The sequence below is a fragment of the Girardinichthys multiradiatus genome, chromosome 23 (assembly GCF_021462225.1).
Source record: "Girardinichthys multiradiatus isolate DD_20200921_A chromosome 23, DD_fGirMul_XY1, whole genome shotgun sequence".
Classification (NCBI taxonomy): Eukaryota; Metazoa; Chordata; class Actinopteri; order Cyprinodontiformes; family Goodeidae; genus Girardinichthys; species Girardinichthys multiradiatus.
Window position 1 is genome coordinate 12536085 of NC_061815.1, and position 25307 is coordinate 12561391.

General features: G+C 39.4%; 1 protein-coding gene across 1 annotated transcript in view; it reads left to right on the forward strand.

The window, feature by feature from the left end:
- Positions 1-19970, forward strand: part of gabra4 (gamma-aminobutyric acid type A receptor subunit alpha4) — a 32744-nt gene extending 12774 nt beyond the window's left edge. Inside the window, exons 6-9 of the mRNA XM_047353889.1 lie at positions 3747-3890; positions 4406-4558; positions 15380-15636; positions 19047-19970. Of these exons, the coding sequence (XP_047209845.1) occupies positions 3747-3890; positions 4406-4558; positions 15380-15636; positions 19047-19583 (1091 nt within the window). The 3' untranslated portion in view covers positions 19584-19970. The remainder of the gene's footprint in view (positions 1-3746; positions 3891-4405; positions 4559-15379; positions 15637-19046) is intronic.
- Positions 19971-25307: the final 5337 nt, after the last annotated feature.

The following is a 25307-nucleotide window of genomic DNA, read 5'->3' on the forward strand; positions in this document are numbered from 1 at the left end:
TCAAGGTGCCAGAGTCTGGAGGAAGACTGGGGAGAAGGAAATGCCAAAATGCCAGAAGTCCAGTGTCAAGTACCCACAGTCAGTGATGGTCTGGGGTGCCGTGTCAGCTGCTGGTGTTGGTCCACTGTGTTTTATCAAGGGCAGGGTCAATGCAGCTAGCTATCAGGAGATTTTGGAGCACTTCATGCTTCCATCTGCTGAAAAGCTTTATGGAGATGAAGATTTCATTTTTCAGCACGACCTGGCACCTGCTCACAGTGCCAAAACCACTGGTAAATGGTTTACTGACCATGGTATCACTGTGCTCAATTGGCCTGCCAACTCTCCTGACCTGAACCCCATAGAGAATCTGTGGGATATTGTGAAGAGAACGTTGAGAGACTCAAGACCCAACACTCTGGATGAGCTAAAGGCCGCTATCGAAGCATCCTGGGCCTCCATAAGACCTCAGCAGTGCCACAGGCTGATTGCCTCCATGCCACGCCGCATTGAAGCAGTCATTTCTGCCAAAGGATTCCCGACCAAGTATTGAGTGCATAACTGTACATGATTATTTGAAGGTTGACATTTTTTGTATTAAAAACACTTTTCTTTTATTGGTCGGATGAAATATGCTAATTTTGTGAGATAGGAATTTTGGGTTTTCATGAGCTGTATGCCAAAATCATCCGTATTAAGACAATAAAAGACCTGAAATATTTCAGTTAGTGTGCAATGAATCTAAAATATATGAATGTTAAATTTTCATCATGACATTATGGAAAATAATGAACATTATCACAATATACTAATATTTTGAGAAGGACCTGTATAGTAATGTATTTGTACAGTATATGCCCTCAATACTTGGTTTGGGCTGTTTTTGCATGAATATAGATGGATCCATAGATTCTCTGTAGGGTTTAGGAGAGTTTTCTGGCCAGTCAAGCACAGAGATAACATGGTCATTAAAGCTGTTGTTGGTATTTTTGACAGTGTGGGCAGGTACCCAAATCCTGATGAAAATGAGATCAGCATCTCAATATGGCTTGTCAGCACAGTATGCTGATTCTAATGTCTCAGTTTCAGGAGTGTGTTAACACAAGGAATGCAACACCTGTAGCCCATGTCCTGCATACATCTGCATACTGTGTGTGTTGTGGCTTTTGAAGCTGCAGTCCACAGTCCTTGTGAATCTCTCCCAAACTCTTGAATGGGCTTGCTTCACAGTCCTCTCAGAGATACAGTTATCCGTGTTGCTTTAGCACTTTATTCTGTCTTACTTTTTCCTTCCACTCAACTTTCCATTGAAATGCTTGGACAAAGCACTCTATGAACAATCATACGGTTGTAGCATACTACTTTTTGTGGTTTCCCCTCCTTGTCGAGGGTGTCAGTGAAATATAGATGCTTAAAAACAACCTCTCTGTTTGTGATGAATCTGTGTAATATATGAATTTCACCCATTGAGCTGAACTACTGAATTAAATGACCATTTCATTGATATTTAAAATGAATGAGATACACCTATAAATCCCCAATGCTACATAATTAATTTAAAGTTACATTCATAGGAAATACTAAGGATTATTTACAACAGGAAATCAAACGACAACTAATAGTTATTGATGTATAATATAAATATAAAATAAAGAGAACATAACCGATTGTACATAGTTAGTGTTTAGTGCCTCAGTGTTTAGAAAGCTACATTAGGGGCCAGTCTTACTTTAAACCCTGCTGTTATAAAATTGGCATAAATTCATAAATTGGTGCTTGCTAAAGATGGGGGGACTAGCTTATGGTCCATAACACATACAGAGTTGACTGGCATTGACTAAACATAACTAGCAGATAATGGGAACGAAATGTAAAATTGAAAAACGCTGGTGAAATTACTGTAGATGCACTAATCAGGCTTTTCCTGGCCAATACAAATTATATGATTTCTATATAATCTGATCTGTAGATTTCAATTTTGACTGATATTTTAAGGATGACACATCAAAGAAATGAGCTGCAGGTTCTTTGATAGAGGCAGTAGCTTTGAATCCAACAGAACCTACCTCAAAGCATATATTCCAAACAAAAAAAGCATATAAGTACATGCTATTGGTTGACATGTTTATACATCAAAAAACAGGACCAAGACGTAATCAACAGCAAAACCTCTGGCCGATTGATTGGTGCATCTCAACAAAAGATGTTTTGCCATGTTTTGTCACAGATTGCACTAAGCATAAGCATGCTACAGTTTGGAAATGAGACACAGAAATGTCCGAAATAAAAATGTTATTGTCTTAAGAAAGAAATCTATTAAAGCAGCGTGATGAGGCCAGTTTTCTGAAACTGTGGCTTCTTTCACTTTGTGACTCTTTTTAACCCCATTGAAAATTATAGAGTTAAGGGAAAAAATGTGCATAAAGTTAAATGTGACACTTGTAGTGTTGCCGTCTTCACAACCAGGCTCATGGATTATTTCAGCACAATAACTGCCATCACCCTGCATTATAGTCAAAATGGAAATATTTACTGTCTTATTAATTTCTACGTCAGCTGAAGAATGCAGCTATTTTTTCTTTATCAAGATAAAAATAATTAACTACTTAGAAAAACTTGATGAGCTGGAAATTATGCTAGACAAACAAGATTTTAAAAACATAATGTTTATAAAGTAAACTTTCTGAAAAATCCTTTTCTATGACAGCTAAAAAATTTTACTGTTTCTTTTTCTTTCACCACTCTGTGTGGCCAGAAGAGCTGAAATCAGACCGAATAGAAGGTAGTGCCTAAATAAGGATTTATACTCGTTGAACTTTTTACAACCAACAGTCCATTTTATGTGGATTTTAGTGACAGGCCAACACAAAGTAGTGCATAACTGCGAAGTAGAAGACATATTATACATATTTCTCAATTTACTTGTGAATAAAACCCTGAAAATTGCAGTCTGCATTTGTTCTCTGATACCACTACACTAAAGAAAATTTGTGCAGCCAACTTTTAGAGGGCACCTAATGAGTAAAACTCTCCAGCTGTTCTGTGAATAGCTGAGAGGGTTGTTAGGGAACATGAAGACCAGCAAACACAGCAGACAGGTCAGGGATAAAGTTATGGAGATATTTAAAAGTGGTGGCAGCATCATACTGTTGGCATAATTTTCTTTAGCAGGGAGAGGGAAACTGGTCAGAGATGTTGAGGAGAAGGATGGAGCTGAACACAAGGTGATCTTGGAAGGAAACCTGTTGGTGGCTGCAAAAAGCCTCATCTTTTTGTAACCACCTATGTTGTCCTGCTATATACAAAGGCAGTTCTCCAAAGTTTTAGCTTGGAGGCTGAATACAAATGCACTTTTTTTAGCTATGCTTTGCAAATGCTTGAAAACCATGAACCATTTTCCTTCCGCCTCTCAGTCTGCCAAATTTGTGTTGGTTTTTCACATAAATCCCAATAGAATTAAAGGCTGTGGCAGATACATAACAAAATGAGAAAACAGGTGTGAATACTTTTACAAGATTTGTTTAAGACTTCATACAAACAATAATAAGTTGCAGTAGGTTTTGAATGGGACTCAATGACACAACAAAGCACACCAAAAAGTTTAGAAACTAAATTTGCAGGCACAAGCAAAAATAATACCTGCCTGAATTATAATATTGTTAACTTGTGGGGATACAACCTGCAAATGAAATAGGTGGAAGTTATTATTTTTTATTCCATCATTTATATCTTATTTGTGTGAGTGTGGCGCTCCTGTCTGTTTTCAGATGCCTATCCCAAAACAGAGATGATCTACACTTGGACCAAAGGGCCTCAGCATTCGGTGGAGGTCCCCCCTGAGTCCTCCAGCCTCGTTCAGTATGATCTCACTGGCCAGACCGTCTCCAGTGAGACCATTAAATCCATCACAGGTGAGCCATATCTGTCCGGTCAACATTTTGTGCTATATATCAGTGATTATTTCCTTTAGAAATGGTTACAGAAAGAATTGCAAGTTATATTGAAATAAGTTATATTGCATAAAAGTTCCCAAATTTACCCTGAATATTTGAGTGAAAAGCCCACAGGATTGGGTATATATTCTTTGAATGCAGCTTCACTGGTGATATTGCAAGGATTTGGAGCTTTGACACTTGCACAAACACGACAGTCTGTCAGTTGAAGCATGACTAGCCCACAGCAGCAGCCTCATGAAGTAAACATCACGGATTGAGTCATTTCACAGGCCAACTGGTTCATCCAAAAACTGATGGATCCAAAAACAGGTTTTTATTTTACAGACACCTAGGCTGGATGACAGGCGTAGATTTGTCTGAAAATAGAATCGAAGCTGTAATGAGGTGTGAAACGTTGTGAAACAGAGTGTTGGCTGTCTTTTATTGTATGTACTGTCACTTAAACTAATTTATTTCTGTTGATCCCCCAGGTGAATATGTCGTGATGACGGTCTACTTCCACTTAAAACGTAAAATGGGTTACTTCATGATTCAGACATATATCCCCTGCATAATGACAGTAATCCTCTCTCAAGTGTCCTTCTGGATAAATAAGGAGTCAGTCCCAGCACGGACAGTTTTTGGTACGTAAGCCTTAATGCATCTCCCTGTCTACTCATCTGTACTGTACAGATGAGTACTGTAGTAATGCTGCACTGAGTACTGCTAATGGAACATATAATATGTTGCTTCTTTTATGTTAAGAAACAGTACATGTTAGCTTTCAGTCGGGGTCATTTTCATTTTGCATTACCTGTTTTGCATTACATCTTCTTATTCCAAACATTTTTAAAGTTACAGTATCAAAATAACAAACTGGGTAACAAAAAAACACAAATGTTATGTTGTACCAGTAATGAACTTGTGCCAATATGCGAATTCAGCCTTCAAAAGAACTAGGTCTAAGTTCAGCCAGTTGAAATGTTCATGTTCATAGTTCACCACGCAAACATTCTGAACTAAGTTCATAGCTGCAAAATAAGTAAAATATGTAAAATATACATATAGGTCATGACTTAATTTACCAGTTTGTATAATGATTGTGTCATCACGCAGTATTTGCAGTCTTTCCCATGACAGCTTAATTGCATCTATTTAATTCTCTTCTGTTGTCTTTGCTGACATAAACTGAATTTTCTTTGGAGGCTGAAGTCCCAAAACAGTTGCCCTAATTCACATAGCTAAAAAGCAAGTAATTAAGATTAAATTTGCAAATCTTTATTGTTTTTAAAGTCATTGTAAAGTCATTGTAAAGCATATTGTTAATGTTTTGTCCCTATCAGTGAATATATACCTGTTTATCTGCCGTCATCGGTGGCCCTACTTACTAATCTGTGCGTTAATGGCAGGCTCTGCTGTGGGGGAGGAGCTCTGGAGGGAGGGCCATGGGACAACGGAGAGCATTCATGCCCAACACTACAAGCTAGAAATCACAGTGTGAGGTGTTTAGATTTGAAACTTTGTAATATGAACCAGTTACAATACAATTTATTTATCATTATTTTTACATTTTGGGATTTAAATGAGCTCTCTGTAGACGTTTACACCATCTAGTGGCAAAGTTAGAGATTGCAATTTACTGAGTGACCCATGCTTCACCCTATTGTTTCAGGTATGAAGCAAAACAATGCTTGCCACTAAATGGCATTTTTTTCCAAAGATATAGTTATTTATGTGAGGTTCTGTTAGCAGATTATTAAAATTAGTTGAAGCTGAGGGCTGAAGCTAATGGGTCGTACATGAGGGGCCAAGACCACAGTTAACTTATACCCTTTGTAAACAACCCCAATTCAGGCAAAAAGCAATTTTGTTTCTTCGATTTTGCATTACTGGCTTTCCTGTAAATATCCACCCAATGCAAACATCATAATGGTTTAAATAGTTTTAAATAACTGCTAGCTTAAGCTACTATGCCCTTTTTGAGATTGGAGCTGTTTGTGGAGGCTAGGAGTTAGCTTTTTGCCTTGGCCCCAATCAGACGAGCTTCAGCATCCAAAACCAGCTAATCTAGATATATACTAAATGAAAGGCCAAGAGGGCTATCTGGTGTCTGTAAGATATTACCTAATTGGAACCTTTCAACAGATGCTCGACGCAAAAATCCTGACCTAACCATTAAAAGTTTTGTCAGAGGTTTGGTTGATCTATTTAGGAGCTTTCAGTTACCATGTGGTTCAGACAGTTCGCATTAGAATTTTCACGTTTGCATTTGTAAAACTGTCACACAATGTAGCACATCCTAAAACAGGAGCCAGTAAGAAGAATTGGTTTTCAACTGCATCCATGGTCAAATAGCCACTTTGGTCTGGCTTAATCCTTGAACAACCCTGTGATAAAATAATAACTTTTACAAGAATACTGTCTAAAACACAGACGGACACAACATGTTTCGGTTTTGAGGCATTCAATAACAAGTTTGGTTGTAAATTTCATTATCTAACCTAAAATGGTGGCAGCTGTGATGCATTCTTAAACATTTGGCAAGAAATGCTCTCTATGATTCAGCTCTAGGCCTGTTTTTTCCGTTTAGAAACACTTATCCATCTATGAATCAAATAAATGTTTAACAAGCTTGTTTGTTGAGTAAAAAGACTGTGTGAACCTCATGTGAAATGTTTCTAGTTTTTCACAGTGTAATACAGGTCCTTCTCAAAATATTAGCATATTGTGATAAAGTTCATTATTTTCCATAATGTCATGATGAAAATTAAACATTCGTATATTTTAGATTCATTGCACACTAACTGAAATATTTCAGGTCTTTTATTGTCTTAATACGGATGATTTTGGCATACTGCTCATGAAAACCCAAAATTCCTATCTCACAAAATTAGCATATTTCATCCGACCAATAAAAGAAAAGTGTTTTTAATACAAAAACGTCAACCTTCGAATAATCATGTACAGTTATGCACTCAATACTTGGTCGGGAATCCTTTGGCAGAAATGACTGCTTCAATGCGGCGTGGCATGGAGGCAATCAGTCTGTGGCACTGCTGAGGTCTTATGGAGGCCCAGGATGCTTAGATAGCGGCCTTTAGCTCATCCAGAGTGTTGGGTCTTGAGTCTCTCAACGTTCTCTTCACAATATCCCACAGATTCTCTATGAGGTTCAGGTCAGGAGAGTTGGCAGGCCAATTGAGCACAGTGATACCATGGTCAGTAAACCATTTACCAGTGGTTTTGGCACTGTGAGCAGGTGCCAGGTCGTGCTGAAAAATGAAATCTTCATCTCCATAAAGCTTTTCAGCAGATGGAAGCATGAAGTGCTCCAAAATCTCCTGATAGCTAGCTGCATTGATCCTGCCCTTGATAAAACACAGTGGACCAACACCAGCAGCTGACACGGCACCCCAGACCATCACTGACTTTGGGTACTTGACACTGGACTTCTGGCATTTTGGCATTTCCTTCTCCCCAGTCTTCCTCCAGACTCTGGCACCTTGATTTCCGAATGACATGCAGAATTTGCTTTCATCTGAAAAAAGTACTTTGGACCACTGAGCAACAGTCCAGTGCTGCTTCTCTGTAGCCCAGGTCAGGCGCTTCTGCCGATGTTTCTGGTTCAAAAGTGGCTTGACCTGGGGAATGCGGCACCTGTAGCCCATTTCCTGCACACGCCTGTAACGGTGGCTCTGGATGTTTCTACTCCAGACTCAGTCCACTGCTTCCGCAGGTCCCCCAAGGTCTGGAATCGGCCCTTCTCCACAATCTTCCTCAGGGTCCGGTCACCTCTTCTCGTTGTGCAGCGTTTTCTGCCACACTTTTTCCTTCCCAAAGACTTCCCACTGAGGTGCCTTGATACAGCACTCTGGGAACAGCCTATTCGTTCAGAAATTTATTTCTGTGTCTTACCCTCTTGCTTGAGGGTGTCAATAGTGGCCTTCTGGACAGCAGTCATGTCTGCAGTCTTACCCATGATTGGGATTTTGAGTGATGAACCAGGCTGGGAGTTTTAAAGGCCTCAGGAATCTTTTGCAGGTGTTTAGAGTTAACTCGTTGATTCAGATGATTAGGTTCATAGCTCGTTTAGAGACCCTTTTAATGATATGCTAATTTTGTGAGATAGGAATTTTGGGTTTTCATGAGCTGTATGCCAAAATCATCCGTACTAAGACAATAAAAGACCTGAAATATTTCAGTTAGTGTGCAATGAATCTAAAATATATGAATGTTAAATTTTCATCATGACATTATGGAAAATAATGAACTTTATCACAATATGCTAATATTTTGAGAAGGACCTGTATACCCCAGAAGATTAAAGCTTTTTTCCTGCTATGGTCAATGTATATGTCAGTGCCTCTGCTTCCGTTCCCCAAAGCTTTCAGCATGACAGAGGATCACAGCTGTTATTTTTGGTCATTTGAAGGCTCTGAGGCAGCAGATTTCTGTTGTTATTGTAGACATTTTTAATATGTGCATGCGCATGCTCTAACATGTTAATTTTTCTAGGATTTCCCTGTATTTAGCACCATCCATTTCCCACCAACTATTAAAAGCTTCTCTGACTGAAAAACAGGGAAAAGAAGTATATCCTCACAGAGTGACGATGTCACCACCATGTTTTTCCCTGCGCTTGGTGTGTTCAGCATAATATGCAGTGTTACTTTTCCACAATGTTTTGCAAGTAGGCCTAAAACCTGGTCCATATTTGTCCTTATTTGTCCATCTTCTGCCACGTGTTTGCTGTGCCCCCTACAGTGCTTGTGGCCAGGCCCGCAAAAAGCGGGGAACCAGTAGGTCTGTTGTCCCGGGCTCAGGATAGGGGAGGGGGCCCAGGATCAGGGAGGGGGCCCAGTCTGGAGTATGAAAGCCAGAGTGGAGCAGACAAAAGCAATGAGGGAGAAGCTGCCCACCTTGGAGGGGAGAGACATAGTCAAGATCACAGCTAAATTTAAGTGCATCAACTCAGTTGTCACCCCCACCCTACCTCGCACCCAAACGGGAGTTGGAAAACTATGTCTACAGATGCTTAGATTGCCATGTTTGTCTTCTCCTACAACACTTTCCCGCACATGCGCAATGTGTTTTTGTTTTACCTCAGTTGCTGCGTTACCACTCACATTGTAATTATTACAATGCCTAGTGTGGCACCTCATGGATTCATCTTCACGGTCAAATGTTTCTGTGTGGATACCGTCTTCGGCTCCGTGTGGACATTGCTTAAATTACACACAAGAAGACTGTTAACTTACTAGGTGACTTTTGGAGGTACTTTTAATCAGAGTAAAGGGAGCTGAATGCAAATGCACACCACAGTTGTTATTTGTAAAACCATGTGTCTTTTTTCCAAAAAAATACTTTGAGGTTTGCAGTTGCAACATGGTAAAATCATGGCGCTGAAGGAGGTGCATAATAAGAAGAACCTTTTAAAATAAAATGATAAATCAAAGAGCCAAATTATCTTTTTTGACATGAAATATGAGCTTTGTTCCTTGTTATAAAGATGTATTTCTCTATCTCCTTACTCAAAGTGTAAAGCCAACAAAGTGGTTAACCTGAATCTCTTACATGATGTACTGATAATTTTTTCTAAACAGTCAATTCAGTTTGTTTAATTAAATTGCAAAGGGTACAAAGCAAAAATTAAACCCTGACGTATGTTGTATAGACCTTGTTGTTGCTTTGTTTTGAACGGCTTACATTTCTTGCAAATAAAATAAGCTAAGCCAATTTCCATTTCCAGCAATAAATGCTGCACACTGAATGAATTACCCAAACAGAACACCACTTTAACAGCAAATGGGATTTTCCCTTAGTGCTTTTATTTTAACAGTGGGTCTCTTTAAGTTTTAGAGTTCATTGCAACATTTCAAGTTAATTTCCTCTGCATGTTCACTTCAGCCGCAGGTCACCTGTCAATGTCAGCCAGCAGCTTTTGACTGACAGGTAATTATATGGCGGTCACGTCTAGGCACAGACAAAGTGCCTTTATGTTGCGGAAGGACTTTAAAGCAGGCTCTGTTCCTGTGATGCGACTAAAGGGGATTTTCTTCACATAACATAATTGCTATTTGTTAATAATACCAAGGACAAGCAATAGTCTATGGGCTTATACTGCACCGTACCCCTTTGTTATTGTTGGAGACACATATGACCTCCTCATTCATTTTGGTCATCTATCTCTTCTTGGAACAGCAACAATGATATAGTCAACGTACATGATGCATGGTGTATATGTGCCCCAGTCAATAAGTCCTCTAGCTCCATATTGTACAAACTGCCTTTACCTTTGCTTCTGCTTTGGTAGAGTCAGACATTAAAACGATGAGATATGGTTTATTCAACTCTAAGCTGGTGGTGTGGTGTCTTTTGATACAAGAATAGCATTTGGAGGCAGAGCTTGCATGCTAGCAGAAATAATCCTAGTCAATATAAGAGAGCTGCAGAGATGCCACAAAGCCTTTCATTTGTCACTCCTTTGCTTCAACGATTATGGTATTTAGCCTTGTCAGCTATGGTTGACTCACCAAGTGTAGGAAATACATTTTGGATTTAGACATATGATTCAGTTACTTAACATGATAATAACTGATTCTGAGTTGCAGTTGCAAAAAATGACTATTTGTGATGTGAATTGGGTCTGTTGTGTTGTTGGTTGTTTAAATTAATAAAAGGTCCTCAGGATCCACAATGTAGTCTTAAATTATCATCAATAAACATGAAACAGTAATTATCAAACAGTTCAACTCAAGCTTGGCAGACACAACAATGAAAGCAATTTATATTTTGAACCCAAGAATTTAGACACCATTTTTCCAGTTGAGGGGTTCAGCCTATGCCTTAAGCAAAAAAGGTAATGGGTCTTGTTTATGAGTGGCGGTAGGACAGAGCGGCAGGTGGATGCGTGTGTGTGTGTGTGTGTTCTTGTACTTGTTGCTGAGTGAGAACCATTTTTCGTATTTTTATCGCAAAGTGAGGACATTTTGACAAAGTGAGGACATTTTCCTGGTCCTCACTTTTTCAAATTCCGTTCTTGGGACAGGGGTTAGGTTTAGGACCAGGGTATGAATTGAGTTATTGTTAGGGTTAGGGTTAGGTATTAACTGGTTAGGGTTAGTGTTAGGGTCATGGTTAGGCACTAAAAATCAAGGAAAATGAATGGAAGTCAATGGAAGTAACCGAAAAGTTCTCATAAATATAGTAAAACACAGATGTGTGTGTGTGTTCCTGTCTTGGCATCACAGTGAGAACCATTTTCCTGATTTCACCATCAAATTGAGGACTGTTTGTACCAAAGTGAGGACATTTTGCTGGTCCTCACGACCTATTTTGCTAACGGTTAGGTTTAGGACTAAGGTGTGAATTGACTTTAGGTTAAGGTTAGGGTTAGGTAAGCACTGGTAATGGTTAGGTTTAGGGTTATTGTCAGGGTTAGGGCATAGAAAGGGTTGAAAATGACTGAAAATCAATGGAAGTCAATGGGAGTCAACAGATGGTCCTCACTACATATAGCAAAACAAGAGTGTGTGTGTGTGTGTGTGTGTGTGTGTGTGTGTGTGTGTGTGTGTGTGTGTGTGTGTGTGTGTGTGTGTGAAGTGTTGCTTCATTTGAAGCAATGTAGTGTTGGGTGTTGGTGAAGCCGGATTGGTGTGACATAAAAAATGAGGCAATAATAAATAGTTTTAAACTGTTACTGCATATAATGTGACATTTATTCTAGTTGTTAGAAGTATAAATACACCCAAGAAATTAACAAGATGCAACAACTTGCTGCAAAGGCTCGTGAGTTGCTGCAGTCAGTCTTCTTTGGTTGAGGTCTATGACCCTGCCACGTCTCAACTTGACAATGTTTACCCCCTTTTCTCTGCAAAGGTTCTCCAAAGTTTTGACTGACAGTGATGATGAAAAATTAAAACCCTCTTCATCATCAGTTTTTTAGCAGATACCTGAAAGATTGGGTCTAAACTTAGTGGCATTTGGAACTGTTTATACTTTTGTCCATTTTAACAAAACCCTTTGTTCCCTCTCCAGAAAAGTTCTGGTAGTCCTCAGTGTTGTTTTTGTGTCAAATATGCATTTTGGGAGTGTTTAACCAGGCTCCAGACTCATGGGGAATACATCTATCTAAAGGTCATTTAGCCATTTTTGAAATTTACATTTTGTAGCCATAACATTATGACCACTCAGGTCAAGTGAAATCTTGCCAATTTTATTTCCTGGCACATTTCCTGACGATGTGCAGAAAAAGAACATCCTTGTAGATATGTTGAGACAGAAAAATAAAGTCATGCCTCATTTAATCAGATAAAGTTGACACATGTTGTCTGATCCAACAGAGTAGCTACCATAGCCAATTTTTGTAATGGAATAGTAATATGCTTTATAGTCCCTCATTGGGGAAATCTAGGTGTACCAACAGCAAAGTGACAGGCAAATGGAAGCATGCATTTCACACAATGTAAAATATAATACCATAAAATAAGAAATAAAAGACTGTACTGTAAGGCCAAATTCGCAACACACAAGGGAAGAAAACTGTAAAGTTATTAAAAATAACATTCCCGTGTTCAAATAAATGTGCAACTGAGTTAATAGATTGTCTAGGTTTCTATCCTAGGTGATAATTTAAAAATAAAAAAACAATTTCCTGATTTTTTGTGCACATAAAAAACAAAATACTATTTACAATAATATGGTAAAACTTTGCACATAATCAGATTTAGCTTTATTGGCCAAGATTGTGTGCACAAAAAAGGAATCTGACTTCAGTTTCAAGCACTCATAGCATACAGACAATTTGTATAAATACATAAAAAAATATCAGGTGTCCAAATGACAGCAGGAATGTAAAGAACCTATTGAGTTTGTTGGGAGCAGAGATGGTTATAAAGTTATACGTTTAGTTTTACATTTATAAAGTTTACCAGCTACTAGGAGGATAGACATGTGGTAACAGGTTAATGCTGGTCTCGCCTGAAAGTCCTCAGCACAAATAACTCTTTGGTGATTATTACATTATTGAGTCACTGGACAGAGGTGGACAAGGGTGGCCTGATTTGGTACATAATCTTTTAATGATTATCTTGTCTGTGTATGTTGTTTGACTTGGGATGTAACAGAGGGATCTACTGTGTGAGGAAACATTGTTTTACACAACCCTGCACAGTGATGTCTAATGCTACTGGGCGCCTTTATTTTGCCCTGTGACTTTGAAGAAAAGGGTTTTCAGTTATGCCTTGGGAAGCAGATAAGAGAGGATCTGCCATGGTGACCTGAAACCACATGCTCTGCCAGACCTTCAGAGGTTATCAGGAGTCCATTTCTTGATGAGTCAGGACAGTTTTGGCTTCAAACGACCAAATTTCTGGTCCACCTCAGCTTGTCAGATGGGATGAGGACCTAAATTTATATTTACACAATGCAAAGTGAGAAGGATGGTAAGGAAATCTCCAAAATACTTTGAGACACCGGTAGCAACGAGTGGCATATAGACTTTACCAAGTCTCCATAACAACCATATATGAGTCTTTCTACATGCAAACCAAATCTTTGGAAGTGAAACAAAAAAAACTTTTTTGTCCTACCACCACAAACATAAACATATGTTTGCTTCACTCTGCTTGGACTTTAGCTGGAACAGTTCGCTTTGGTCAAATGAAACTATGATTGAGTTTAGCAACAAACACTAGGTGGATCTTGTGCAGTACAAATGATGAATATGTTGAAAACACCTCATTCCCATGGTTAAGTATGGTCAAGGATCTATTATGCTCTGGGCTTATTTATCTCCATGGGAACCTTTTTAGAGTGCATGGTGTCATATCTTTTAAATACCAAAACATTTTAAAGAGAAATCTGGGTTTCTGTGATTGGTTTATGTTTGTTGTAGTAAACAATAAAATAAATTGCCATTTAGTTTCAACAGAATAATGATGATAAGCATATGGTCAGATCAACAAAGATATGGTCCACCCAACACAAACAGATCATGCAAACAGCCCACTCCCAATATTCCAACTTTGGTTAAAGTTATTCGAGAAGACTAACTGCTGCCCTATTTGCAAAATTGGGCTTGTAGACTCTGTATTACCAGCAATTGTTCCAATAATTGTGCTATCTGTTATTTTGTTAAAACAATTAGCTCTTAACATAGACATTTCGTCCACTGAATAAGTGCACTCTAATTAAAGGTTGGATTTATTACAATATTACAATTTTTCATTGAAATATTATACTGCTGCAATTAAAGATTAATTTATTTTAAGTCTTTTTACACATCTTTACAAGGGTTGCCAATCCTTGTGGCCAACGCTGTATCTCTGAGAAATGCTCAAATTACCCTTAGTCTGTTGAGTGTGTAAACATGGTACAGATCTACTAACATTTCGGTCCCTCCCCCCCCCAAAAAGACTCTTCATGCTGACATAAGGAGTATAGTCCTTTTTGTACATGTTCCACATTGGGGAGAGCAAAAATGGCTCATTATCAATCTGCAGTCTGTTAATGAAAGATGCAGATGAGAGCAACATTACTGCGCATGCATGGGCTGTTGAACACTTCTTGTTTCTTATTCCAGTTTTTAATGTGTTATTTTAGAAGGGAAGTCAATTTGTAGGGAAGCTACAGATTGCACAGCCAGAGAGATATAAAAGCACATAAATGTTTTAAAACCCCCAAAACAATATGTTTCTTGATTATTTTAATTGGGTTTACTGAATTTGCTTTTAGGAATTTATTAAAAACGAAACGGAGGTTATTAATATGCACATATAGCGGAACTGAATGCAAACTTGTAAACTTTATAGCATTTATGATCTTGAACCTACAGTATCTACTTCATTGTTTTTTTACCCAAGTCCCCCACCATCCCTCCAAACGTCAAACATGATCCCATCACCGTCTTCCACTCTTGCAGTCCCCACCCCCCACATGGGACCCATGATGTCCTCTCGTGTTAATACTCTGCATGCCCAGTGTCAGTTTGGGAGAACAGCCATGTCTTCGCCTCTTTTCAGTTTTCATACTAATTTCATTTACATATGATGTCTTGAAGTGTGTTCATTATGATGTTAACACCTTGGGAAATTGTTCTATAACCCAACCTGGCCTTGAAAATATGCCCAAAATGTATCCCTGACCTGTCTGGGGGATCTTTGATGTTAACCATCCTATTTGTCCTCTAATGGCCTCCAAGGAACCTCCTGAGACCTTCATAGAACAGCCAGATTCATACTGAAATTAAACTAAACACAGGTGGACTCTACTTACTAATTATATGACATCTAAAGGCAGCTTGTTGCAACTAATTTTCTTTAGCGGTATTAGAGTAAAGGAGAGGAAAAAATGCACAATACCAATTTCACGTTTGTTTAGAAAAAAAAAAATACTCATATGACTCATGTAATTGTATATATATATTTATTTATTTACCATGTTATTTCTGTCTCTCTTTATCTAAGGCATTACCACCGTCCTGACAATGACGACACTCAGCATCAGTGCTCGCCACTCTCTCCCCAAGGTGTCATATGCAACTGCGATGGACTGGTTCATTGCCGTCTGCTTCGCCTTTGTCTTCTCTGCCCTCATTGAGTTTGCCGCGGTCAACTATTTCACCAATGCACAGATTGAAAGGGCCAAGAAGAAGCCAGGCAAATGTCCCCCCGTGCCCCAAAGCACGCCTGTCAAGGTGAAGGACACAGAGGAAGTGCAGCAGGTGAGGGATTTTTTTTTTTCCCCCTCAGACTGGCTCAATAATCTGATCGCACTTTACCTCAAGGGGCACTTAGGCAGCATACCCCATCGCAAGGACTCTCCGTATCTGGCATTTAGCCTAGACTCTTGAATGGCTTCAAGTGAGTGTGCTTGAGAATAATTAGCTTTGCCCTTTTGTGGATATTTTTTGCAGAGAAATCAAACAAGTTCTGGTTCCAGGACACCGTACACTTTGAATTTACATGTCAATGTTTTTAGTTAGGTTAGTAAAAGCTTTTAAATCATTATAGCGAGATTTTGTGACCAACATATATATTTTTTTAAATATTACTTTAGGAGCTAATTTATGTACACAGTCAAAATAAAATAAAATTTAAAAATCGAAAATGGCAGCATTTAATTGGGCCTTCATTTTAATGTAGTCAGAGTGTTAAAACCCATTTATACAGAGATCAAATTACACACTGCTAATAAGGAGACGTCCAAAGGCATTTGTTAACAATGGATTTTACTTAGGAGCATCATAGTAAAGGCTGTTGGAGACAAATGCACACCATATTTTTCAGATTCCAGTTTGTAAAGCAAATCTTTCTTTCTTTTCACAATTATGTGCTAATTTGGGTGGTTCTATCATGAAATCCCGCTAAATTACATTCAGGTTTGTGATTGTAATATGATAAAAATGTGAAAAGGTGAACACTTTTGCAAGGCAAGGTACATAAACAGCATGGGAGCTGACATATCGAGTCATTATGAATTCATGGATATGCCATGAAGCTACATTAGAGCTCAAATATGTTGAATCCATCACAAGTTACTGTCAGAATCTGTTTATGATGCGTTTTAAATTGTGTTTATTTGTCTAGATGTCTGTTGAAGCAAAAAGAAGGCTGCTTATTTCTGAATGTATAAATGTCTGCATAGAAAACAATAAAGTGTAGAGATCTACTGTTAACTGATCACTGATGCTGACATAACCCAGCAACACATACAGTATGTCTGTTTTACACTAAACACTTTAAGTTGCCCCCTCCAGTTCAAATCCCAGTGTGGCATAATCATGCCTGAATGTAGTAAAGTGACAACGGCACTTCAGTGGATTAGCAGGTTGCCACAGCAACGGAGCCCGGGTACATCTGTATAGGTTTCAGAGAGCCTCCTGCACTGGGGTGGGGGAAATGAATGCTCTCTTCTTCTAGAGAAGGGAGCAGGCCCTGTTAGCTGGAGGCCTGGCACACAGCCTGCATTTGTTGATGATTATACGTACTCAGCCTTTTAGCTTTTCCCTGACAAACACCAACAAACACAAACACACTGCCCTCCACAGCTATGCTTTGGACACAATAATATCGGATCCTTTCAATTTTTAGAGTGGATGATGGGGAGGGGGTTGGATTATTTCTACAATGCCTCAGTACCGGCGTCACTCTCTCCCAGCTTGAAAAAACATAAACTCTCAAAGGATAAGCTCCTTTGATGCTACACTCCATTACCACCCGGATGCAGTGCAACTTACTTTCTGTCTTAAGCCTGTGTGAAATGAGTGAAATCCTTGTTAAGTGACATCTGTGATGCACACGCATCGCATCTGTTTTGCCCGCGTCCAGCTGAAGGCCATTTGTGTCAGGGCGACTGTAATCTGATCAATACCACAAGGCTGATGTTGCGTGACACACTTTTTACTGAGACAATCCAAGCTGGTTTGCCTCGGCTGCAGACACCTTTAAGCTAACAGCAGAAAGGGATGTCCCGTTCTTTGAAAAAACATTAGTGTTTACTTTTTTTTCATCATGCACAGGTTCTTAATTTAGTTTAACTAAAAATGAGTCAGGTGTACACACTTAGTGACAAAAGAAATTGAGGACTCAATAGTGGCAGCCCAAGTGGAGCGATCATGTCACAGACATATATAGGAGCGTCTGACAGTCAGTGAAAATCTTGAGTGAAGGTCACTAGACACAAGAAAATGACACATAAATTTGACAGTATTACCAGCACTTGGTGGAGATTGACAAAGGTCCTACAGTGCCTTACTAAATTGCTCATAATAGCCGTTAAACTACGTCCACAAACTTCAATGCATTTTATTGGTGTTTTATGTGACCTATCAACGCGCAGTTGGGTTTTTCGCTACGTGGAAAGAAAAGGATACGTGGTTTTATTTTACAAATGAAAATCTGGAAATTGTGGTGTGTGATTGTATTCAGCCCTCCTGAATCTGTACTTTGTAGAACCATATTTAACTGTAATCATAGTGTCAAGGTTTTTTTTGGGTATGTCTCTGCCAGCTTTGCACATCTAGAGACGGGCATTGTGTCCTATGTTTTTTGCAAAATAGCTTAAGACCAGTCAGACAAGATTCTGATTCTCGATTGGAGTTACTGGGCCATTCTAATGCATGAATATGCTTTGATCTTAAACCATTCAACTGTAGCTCTGACTCCATGTTTAGAGTCGTTGTCCCGCTGGAAGGTAACCCTCAAATCTTCCGCAGCCTCTAACAGGTTTTCTTCCAAGACTGCCCTGTATTTAGCTCCGCCAAGCTTCCCTGTAACTGACCATGTTCCTTGTGAAGACAAGCTTCCCCACAGCATAATGCTGCCACCACCACGTTTCAGGTGTGTGTTCAGGTTGAAAGTTCCAAACCTTCTTGCAGATGTTTGGTGTGTCCCTTACATGGCATGTGACAAACTTTTAACAAAACTTCTGAGGGCTTAAATTCAACAATAAGTTTCTTTTTGCCATCCTTTGATAATGGTTAGATTTGTGAATTGCACAACAAATAGTTGTTCTGCCAATAGATTCTCCCACCTGAGTTGTGGATCTTTTCAGCCTCTCCAGAGTGACCATGGGCCCTTTGATTGCTTCTCTGATTAATGCTTTCCTTGGATTAATCTTTCTGTTTAGGTGAACACATACCTAAGGGTAGTTAAGGAAACGAAGTAACCTAGCGGTTATGTTTTTGGATTGTGGGAAATTGAAGTACCCAGAGAGAACCCCTCAAAAATCCCCCCCCAAAAAAAATTTAAATTTGTTAAAATGTATCACCTTTGATTGTGAAACAATCAAAGGTGATGCAATGTAAATGAGGGAAACTTGACTTGAAGTCATATGTTTAGACAACATAAGAGAAACTCCTTCAGGATAAGGTTACAAAACGGAGAAAGAAACAAAGTAATGCTGCAGCATTCAGAGATTCCTCAGCTCTATATCTTTTCCTGGGTGTTTTTGACCAGCCTCTTAGAATTGGCTTGCATATCTGTGTCTGCTTTATGATATGATTGGTATCATCGTCCATGCGCAGTAACATTGCATTGTGTATCCCATTAATTCACCACTACCTTCAAAAGAATATCAGATTTCAAAATGTCCTGTTTACCACAACCTAAGCATTTCTTTCATCTTTCACAGCAAATTTCCGACACAAATGGTTCCCTGAGAAAACGAATGAATTACGTTTCCCAACAAGATCCGACCAGTCAGCCAAGAGCTCAGTCCACCACCAACATTTCAGGACTGGGAAGAGGAAGGCAGCTGAGAGCTTTAGCCGGTGGAGCCAATGGCAGCTCCTCCACTCTCTCCCGCTCCAGCCCCAAGTCTGAGAGCCTGCTCAGCGTGGCCTCCTCCTCCACCCAGCTGGTCAAGAGCACACCTCAGCCCGTGGCTTCCACCCCTGACGTCATGGGTGGGACACCGGGCAGGCAGGGCACCGGCTCCCCGTCTCTGCAGCATCTGCTGGGGCCCAAACTGGAGCGCATCCAGATGATGGGGAACAAACTGGAGCCGAAGCAGACGCCTTGCTCTCAGCCAACCACTGCTGGCATGGGTGGAACTAGTAAGATTGACAAATACGCACGGATCCTATTTCCAGTGTCTTTTGGGGCATTTAACATGGTCTACTGGGTAGTCTACTTGTCTAAAGACACAATGGTGACCAAAGGTGGCTAGAGAATGCTCTGGCAATAAGATTCATCATTATTTCTTCTAGCCTGGATACAACAAGATGCTGCTGGTTTTGCCAAACAGTTAAGTGTGCTCATCCATCAATAGTGGATCCTGCAGAACACATTTACAATTCATTTGTTTTGCTTATGCTGAGGGACTACAAGCATGGAACCAAATCCTTATATTTAGACTGAACTAACTCAACCTAAGAAAGAACGTCTGCACATTGGAGTATTCTACTGTGCTCTTTCTATTTCATCTGATTGTAAAGGTCTTCAACTGCCTCGTGATCCATTTGGCCTGGATAAAGAGTGGGGATTTATCATTTTCCTATTTTTGTACCCTGCACCTGTTGGGATGTTTGGATATGTCATCATTCAGAACTGAACCTCACCCACAATGTAATATGTATATAAATATGAATATATATATATATATATATATATATATATATATATATATATATATATATGTATAAATATTTAATTATTAGGTTAAACAGATTTATATTTAATGTTAAAACTAAAAAACCATAGGTTTAAGGATTTACAGTAAAATTACCTTAGAGTACAAAGAGATTTGGGTGGTGGGGTATGGACTTAAATGCGTCCTGGCAAATCAAGTGTCAAGCTGAAAAGAAATTTGATCAAAAGGTCCTCCAACCAGGCTTAAAGGAGCTTTGGTCACGAATGGGTGAGCTGTGACAGCTTCTTGCACAGTATCTCCTTGTGAAGCATCAATCTTGCACAATACGGATTAAGCAATTGAAAAAAAAAACAAGATGAAATGTAGGGATAAATCAGGAAGGAAATAGTGAAGGTTTAAGCTTCTTTACTGTCTGGCCAAGGTTCATACTTTGATTGTGTAAATGATTACAAACAATCGATATGGACAAACAAAAACAACCGAAAGTTAATACATTTACTTTTTCAGTGTGGGAGAAGAAAAGTAAGTTGCTGTTTCTTCTTGTTTTTCTTTTGGACCCGTGTTGCACTGTTTTAATGCATTTCACTGGGAATCATCTGTTTTGTGATACTGCAAGGTTCAGAGATGAAGCTTAAATTGTGTTAATGAACCTGCTCAAGGGCATCAACAATCAGACACCTGGTTCTGTGTTTTGTTCTGTCAGGCAGTCAGATGTTACCTTATTATCAGTTGGTTACAACTCATATGGCAGTGCCATAGCATTTCTTTTAAAAATGCGTTCACAAAAAGGATAATTCAGATATAAATTGAGGTTTTGTGATATCATCGGTAGTAGTTCCCTTATATGTAGCAGATGTCATCCTGCAGCAAGGTTGAAGAAAACTGAAGAAATCCTCAGTGGAGTCGAAAGCTAAAAGGCCGTCTGTTTGATCTCAGAGGTTGGATTTTCCAAGTTCCCTGTAGGAACTGTCAGTCGATGTTAAATGTCTTACACTTTCAAAAGTGACCATTTTTAAGTTTGTTGCGCCGTCCGTGTTACTGCACAAGATTACCTATTCTGAAGCACCAGAATACTTTGCACACAACTACATGAGTAGAAAAAGCACAGGAACGTACCATTTTCTTATTTTGCTGGACAAATAACAGCCTGACCCAAAATCAAGAAGTTTGCTCCACTCTTGGTGTAGATAGAGAGGACTCATGAGTCCCAGCTGTTAAGGCAGATTATTACAGCCACCAGCATCAAACAAAGTAACTTCCCGAGTAACACATTCAGCCAAGAAAACAGAGAGAAACTTAATAACCCACTTCTAGTAAACTGTACACTTGTAATATCTGCTAATATTTTCAGTTTCAGTTGTATTAATTTGCTAAAATCAACAAAAAAAGTTTTAATTTGCTAAAATCCTCGTACCTACCTTGTAGCCTTCCAAGCTCTGACAATGTCTTCACATCTCTAAAAACCTAATGGTCATCTGACCTCTACTACAGGTAAGGGAATTAATACTGATAACCAGTTCACAGAACATTAATTGAGCTGTCCTTTTAAGGGCTGTAATGGCTTTCTGCTGTGGGATTCTGCAAGGTACTCATTATTAGTTGGTACCTTACCTGTAGTGGACAGAGGCTTTGTTGAAGTGTGAAAATGCCAGAAATTCTCATACCAGGGGAAAGCTAACAGTGGGTCCTGATAGAGCAGATTATAGCTCACAGTCAAGGTTTTATATCTTATTTTCCGTAGATGTGACCTAATTTGATTAACAACCACAGCAGTAGTAATTTCTTGTAGTAACTTGTTGCTTAGTTAAGTACACAGCCTTATCCAAACGTGTAGAGGTTTACAGTTCTCTGAACTGGTCTTGGCTTCCAGCTTTATGATATTTTTGAGTTGGAGTTCTCCAAAAACGGAGGAATTCTACTTTATCAGATTCTCTAGTCTGAGAAGTTGGGGTTGTTCCTCCAAGATAAGATTTTCTATTTATGTGAACCCACTGTGAAAAGATTTCTGTTTATTCCAGGCTGTGTCCTGACTACCGATGACAACTTCACCAAACTTCTGTCCCTTTGACAGTGCTTGACACATATCTTAAACATCTCTGCAATAAATGAGGCCACATTTATTAAATGTTTGACTTAGGTTAACACTTGAACATTCAATGACCCAGACATCCCCGTTGTCACCTGCACATCATTTTAAATAAGAAAATAGACACAGCAGATGCTTTTTAAGGAAAATGGCGATGCATAATTGTTACACTTAAAAGTCTTGACTTTACCAAACATAAACGTAAGCAGGTAAAAATGAAGTGATTTTCTCTTTTAAGTGTGTAGAAGATCCCACAAGGCATGGGCAGGTTGACATTCTCACAGCCTGATAACCTTGATTAGAAACACCAAGAATTTACAATATTTACGGAAAAATTTATTTCCATTTTTTTATCAGAAAAGGAAACTATATTTCCAAGGCTGCTAAAGTAGCCTACTTGTGGTGAGGTTAGCTCTGTTACAGATTGGTTATAGGTCTAAGCCGCTTAAAGCCTACCTTTGCAATGGCCTGAAACATTTTCTGCTGTCAGAGATCAGGTCCAGACAATGGGGGGGATTAAATTTAGCAACTGAAGCATAACTTTGCATCCCTCTTCTAAAACTGGGTTCACTTTCTCCATTGTCCAGACCCTTATGACAGTTACAATATCCAATCTTTCCCAATATACACTCACTGGCCGCTTTATTAGGTACACCGGTCCAACTGCTCGTTAATGCAAATTTCTAATCAGCCAATCACATGGCAGCAACTCAATGCATTTAGACATGTAGACATGGTCAAGATGATCTGCTGCAGTTAAAACCGAGCACCAGAATGGGGAAGAAAGGTGATTTAAGTGACTTTGAACGTGGCATGGTTATTGGGGCCAGACGGGCTGGTCTGAGTATTTCAGAAACTGCTAATCTACTGGTGGTGGTGGTGTAATGGTGTTGGGGATGTTTTCTTGGCACACGTTGGGCCCCTTAGTACCAATTAAGCATCGTGTCAACGCCACATCCCACCTGAGTATGGTTGCTGACCATGTTCATCCCTTTATGACCACAGTGTACCCATCTTCTGATGGTTACTTCCTGCAGGATAACGTGCCATGTCATAAAGCACCAATCATCTCAGACTGGTTTCTTGAACATGACAATGAGTTCACTGGACTCAAATGGCCTCCAGAGTCACCAGATCTCAATCCAATAGAGCACCTTTGGGATGTGGTGAAACGGGAGATTCGCATCATGGATGTGCAGCCGACAAATCTGCAGCATCTGTGTGATGCTATCATGTCAATATGGACCAAACTCCTGGGGAAAGTTTCCAGTACCTTGTTGAATCTATGCGACGATGGATTAAGGCAGTTCTGAAAGGGGGTCCAACCCGGTACTAGCAAGGTGTACCTAATAAAGTGGCCGGTGAGTGACCCTAACCCCTTAAAAGTAGACATACCTCAGTGTTCACACTGATGTCTGAATCAGACAGGAAACCTTCGAGTGTATTATTAAAACCTGTAAAGAGACACACATCCTTGCACTTCATGGAAACCTTGTGGAATCTGTAAAGCTTCTGACCCTCGCAGGGAGTAAGTCTGTTGGTGGTAATTTGATTCTTGTGTTGCTAAAGGACACCATTATCCTGATAGCACACAACATGATGACACCAAATTGTCCTTCCTGATGTATTCTATTGCCATTGTGTAATAGGCCGGTGGAGGTGAAGTAGAAAAGTCACCGTCATTGAGCTGTCTAAGAATAGGGATGTGATTGCTTTGGTGTAAATGCACAAACAATATTTGAGATGTTTGAGAAAATGTCTGAGAAATTATCAAAAAAAGATAATGGGGGAAATATCAGGGATGCTCAACTTCTGGATTTGACTGGTTCCTTGAGAAAGTTGTCATTTATGAAATAAAACCTCTCATTTTGGTCAGTGACTAACGACAATGAGGTGGTACCAGTTGAATATGTCTCACTGAACAGTTGGCGGATGAGCATGTCTGCTGATGAGGATGTCATATGGATGGGGATTCATGATGTAGTCTGTGCCTCATTTGAGGCTCTAATAACCGTATTGTCCGTGTAGTCATGGCTGTTGCTCCTCCTTGATCGGTTGATCCAACAGGAGCGCTGATGTTGAGACTGCGTCATGAAACACAGGGGCTGATGGACAGATCAAAATGCCCAGCACCACTCTCCTCCTGAAGGCAACCATGTGTGAAATTGATTTTGTCATCATTAGCTCCCCATTGGTCTCTGCTTCCCCCCCCCTTCTGTCCATTTATCTCCAAAGGGGCAAATATATCCCATTATAAAAACACATCTGTGTACTAACCCTGTCAGCAACAGATTGATGTTTACTGTTTATATTCTGAGATTTCTTTCAACATGAGTGTGATTGATCGATGCTCCCAACGCAAGGTTGTGGGTTTTCTGCTCGTGCTTTGTTTTTTTTTTTTTAGATAAACAGATAAAAGATGCTAACTTTGACATTTTGATCGCAGGATTGGCGTACAAAGCTGCAGAAAGTAGGAAGACACCCTAAGATCAGCCTTTCAATTTATCATCATCAAGAAAAACTGAAACAGCGACTGTCAAACAGTTTGCCTTGAGTGGGTCCCTGATGGAAGTTTTACCCTCACCTATGATGCAAAAATATAGTAGAAGGCTCCCTCTAGTGGCTCACTTGGGGTGTTTTATTTAGGATTTGTTTGGCATTTACCCATTTAAGGCTACTGGGTTTCTGTAAGTTTTATTTACTTTTTGTGGTTTGCTATTTGTGCTGTGAAAAAGTATTTGCACCCTTGCAAGTTTCTTCAGTTTGTACTGTTTTGTCACACTTAAATGTTTAAGATCATCAAACAAATCTTATTACCAGACAAGTAAATACAAGACTGAGTTTTCAAAAGATGATTTCATTTGAAGGGAAAAAAAAACTATCCTAACCAACCTGGCACTATGTGAAAAAGTAATTGCTTCCCTCTTTGAATCATTAGTTAAATTGGATCAGCCAGATTTTTCAGATCCAAGAGTCTTAAATTGAGGTGCTGGTATGCATGGGTGGTTCTAGACAAGGGCCAATAGGGGCCAGTCCCCCTGTAGAACTGGCCCCCTGTTATGGCCCCCGTACTAAAGACATAATACTAAATCAACTTCTGGCACATAAACCGTAACTGACTGTTACCATAATTTTATTTTTTACCTGTACAGTTTTACTTCAACAATGAATTAAAAATTAAAGTGTTGCACTTTTAGCTTTAGCTGTATTCAGAT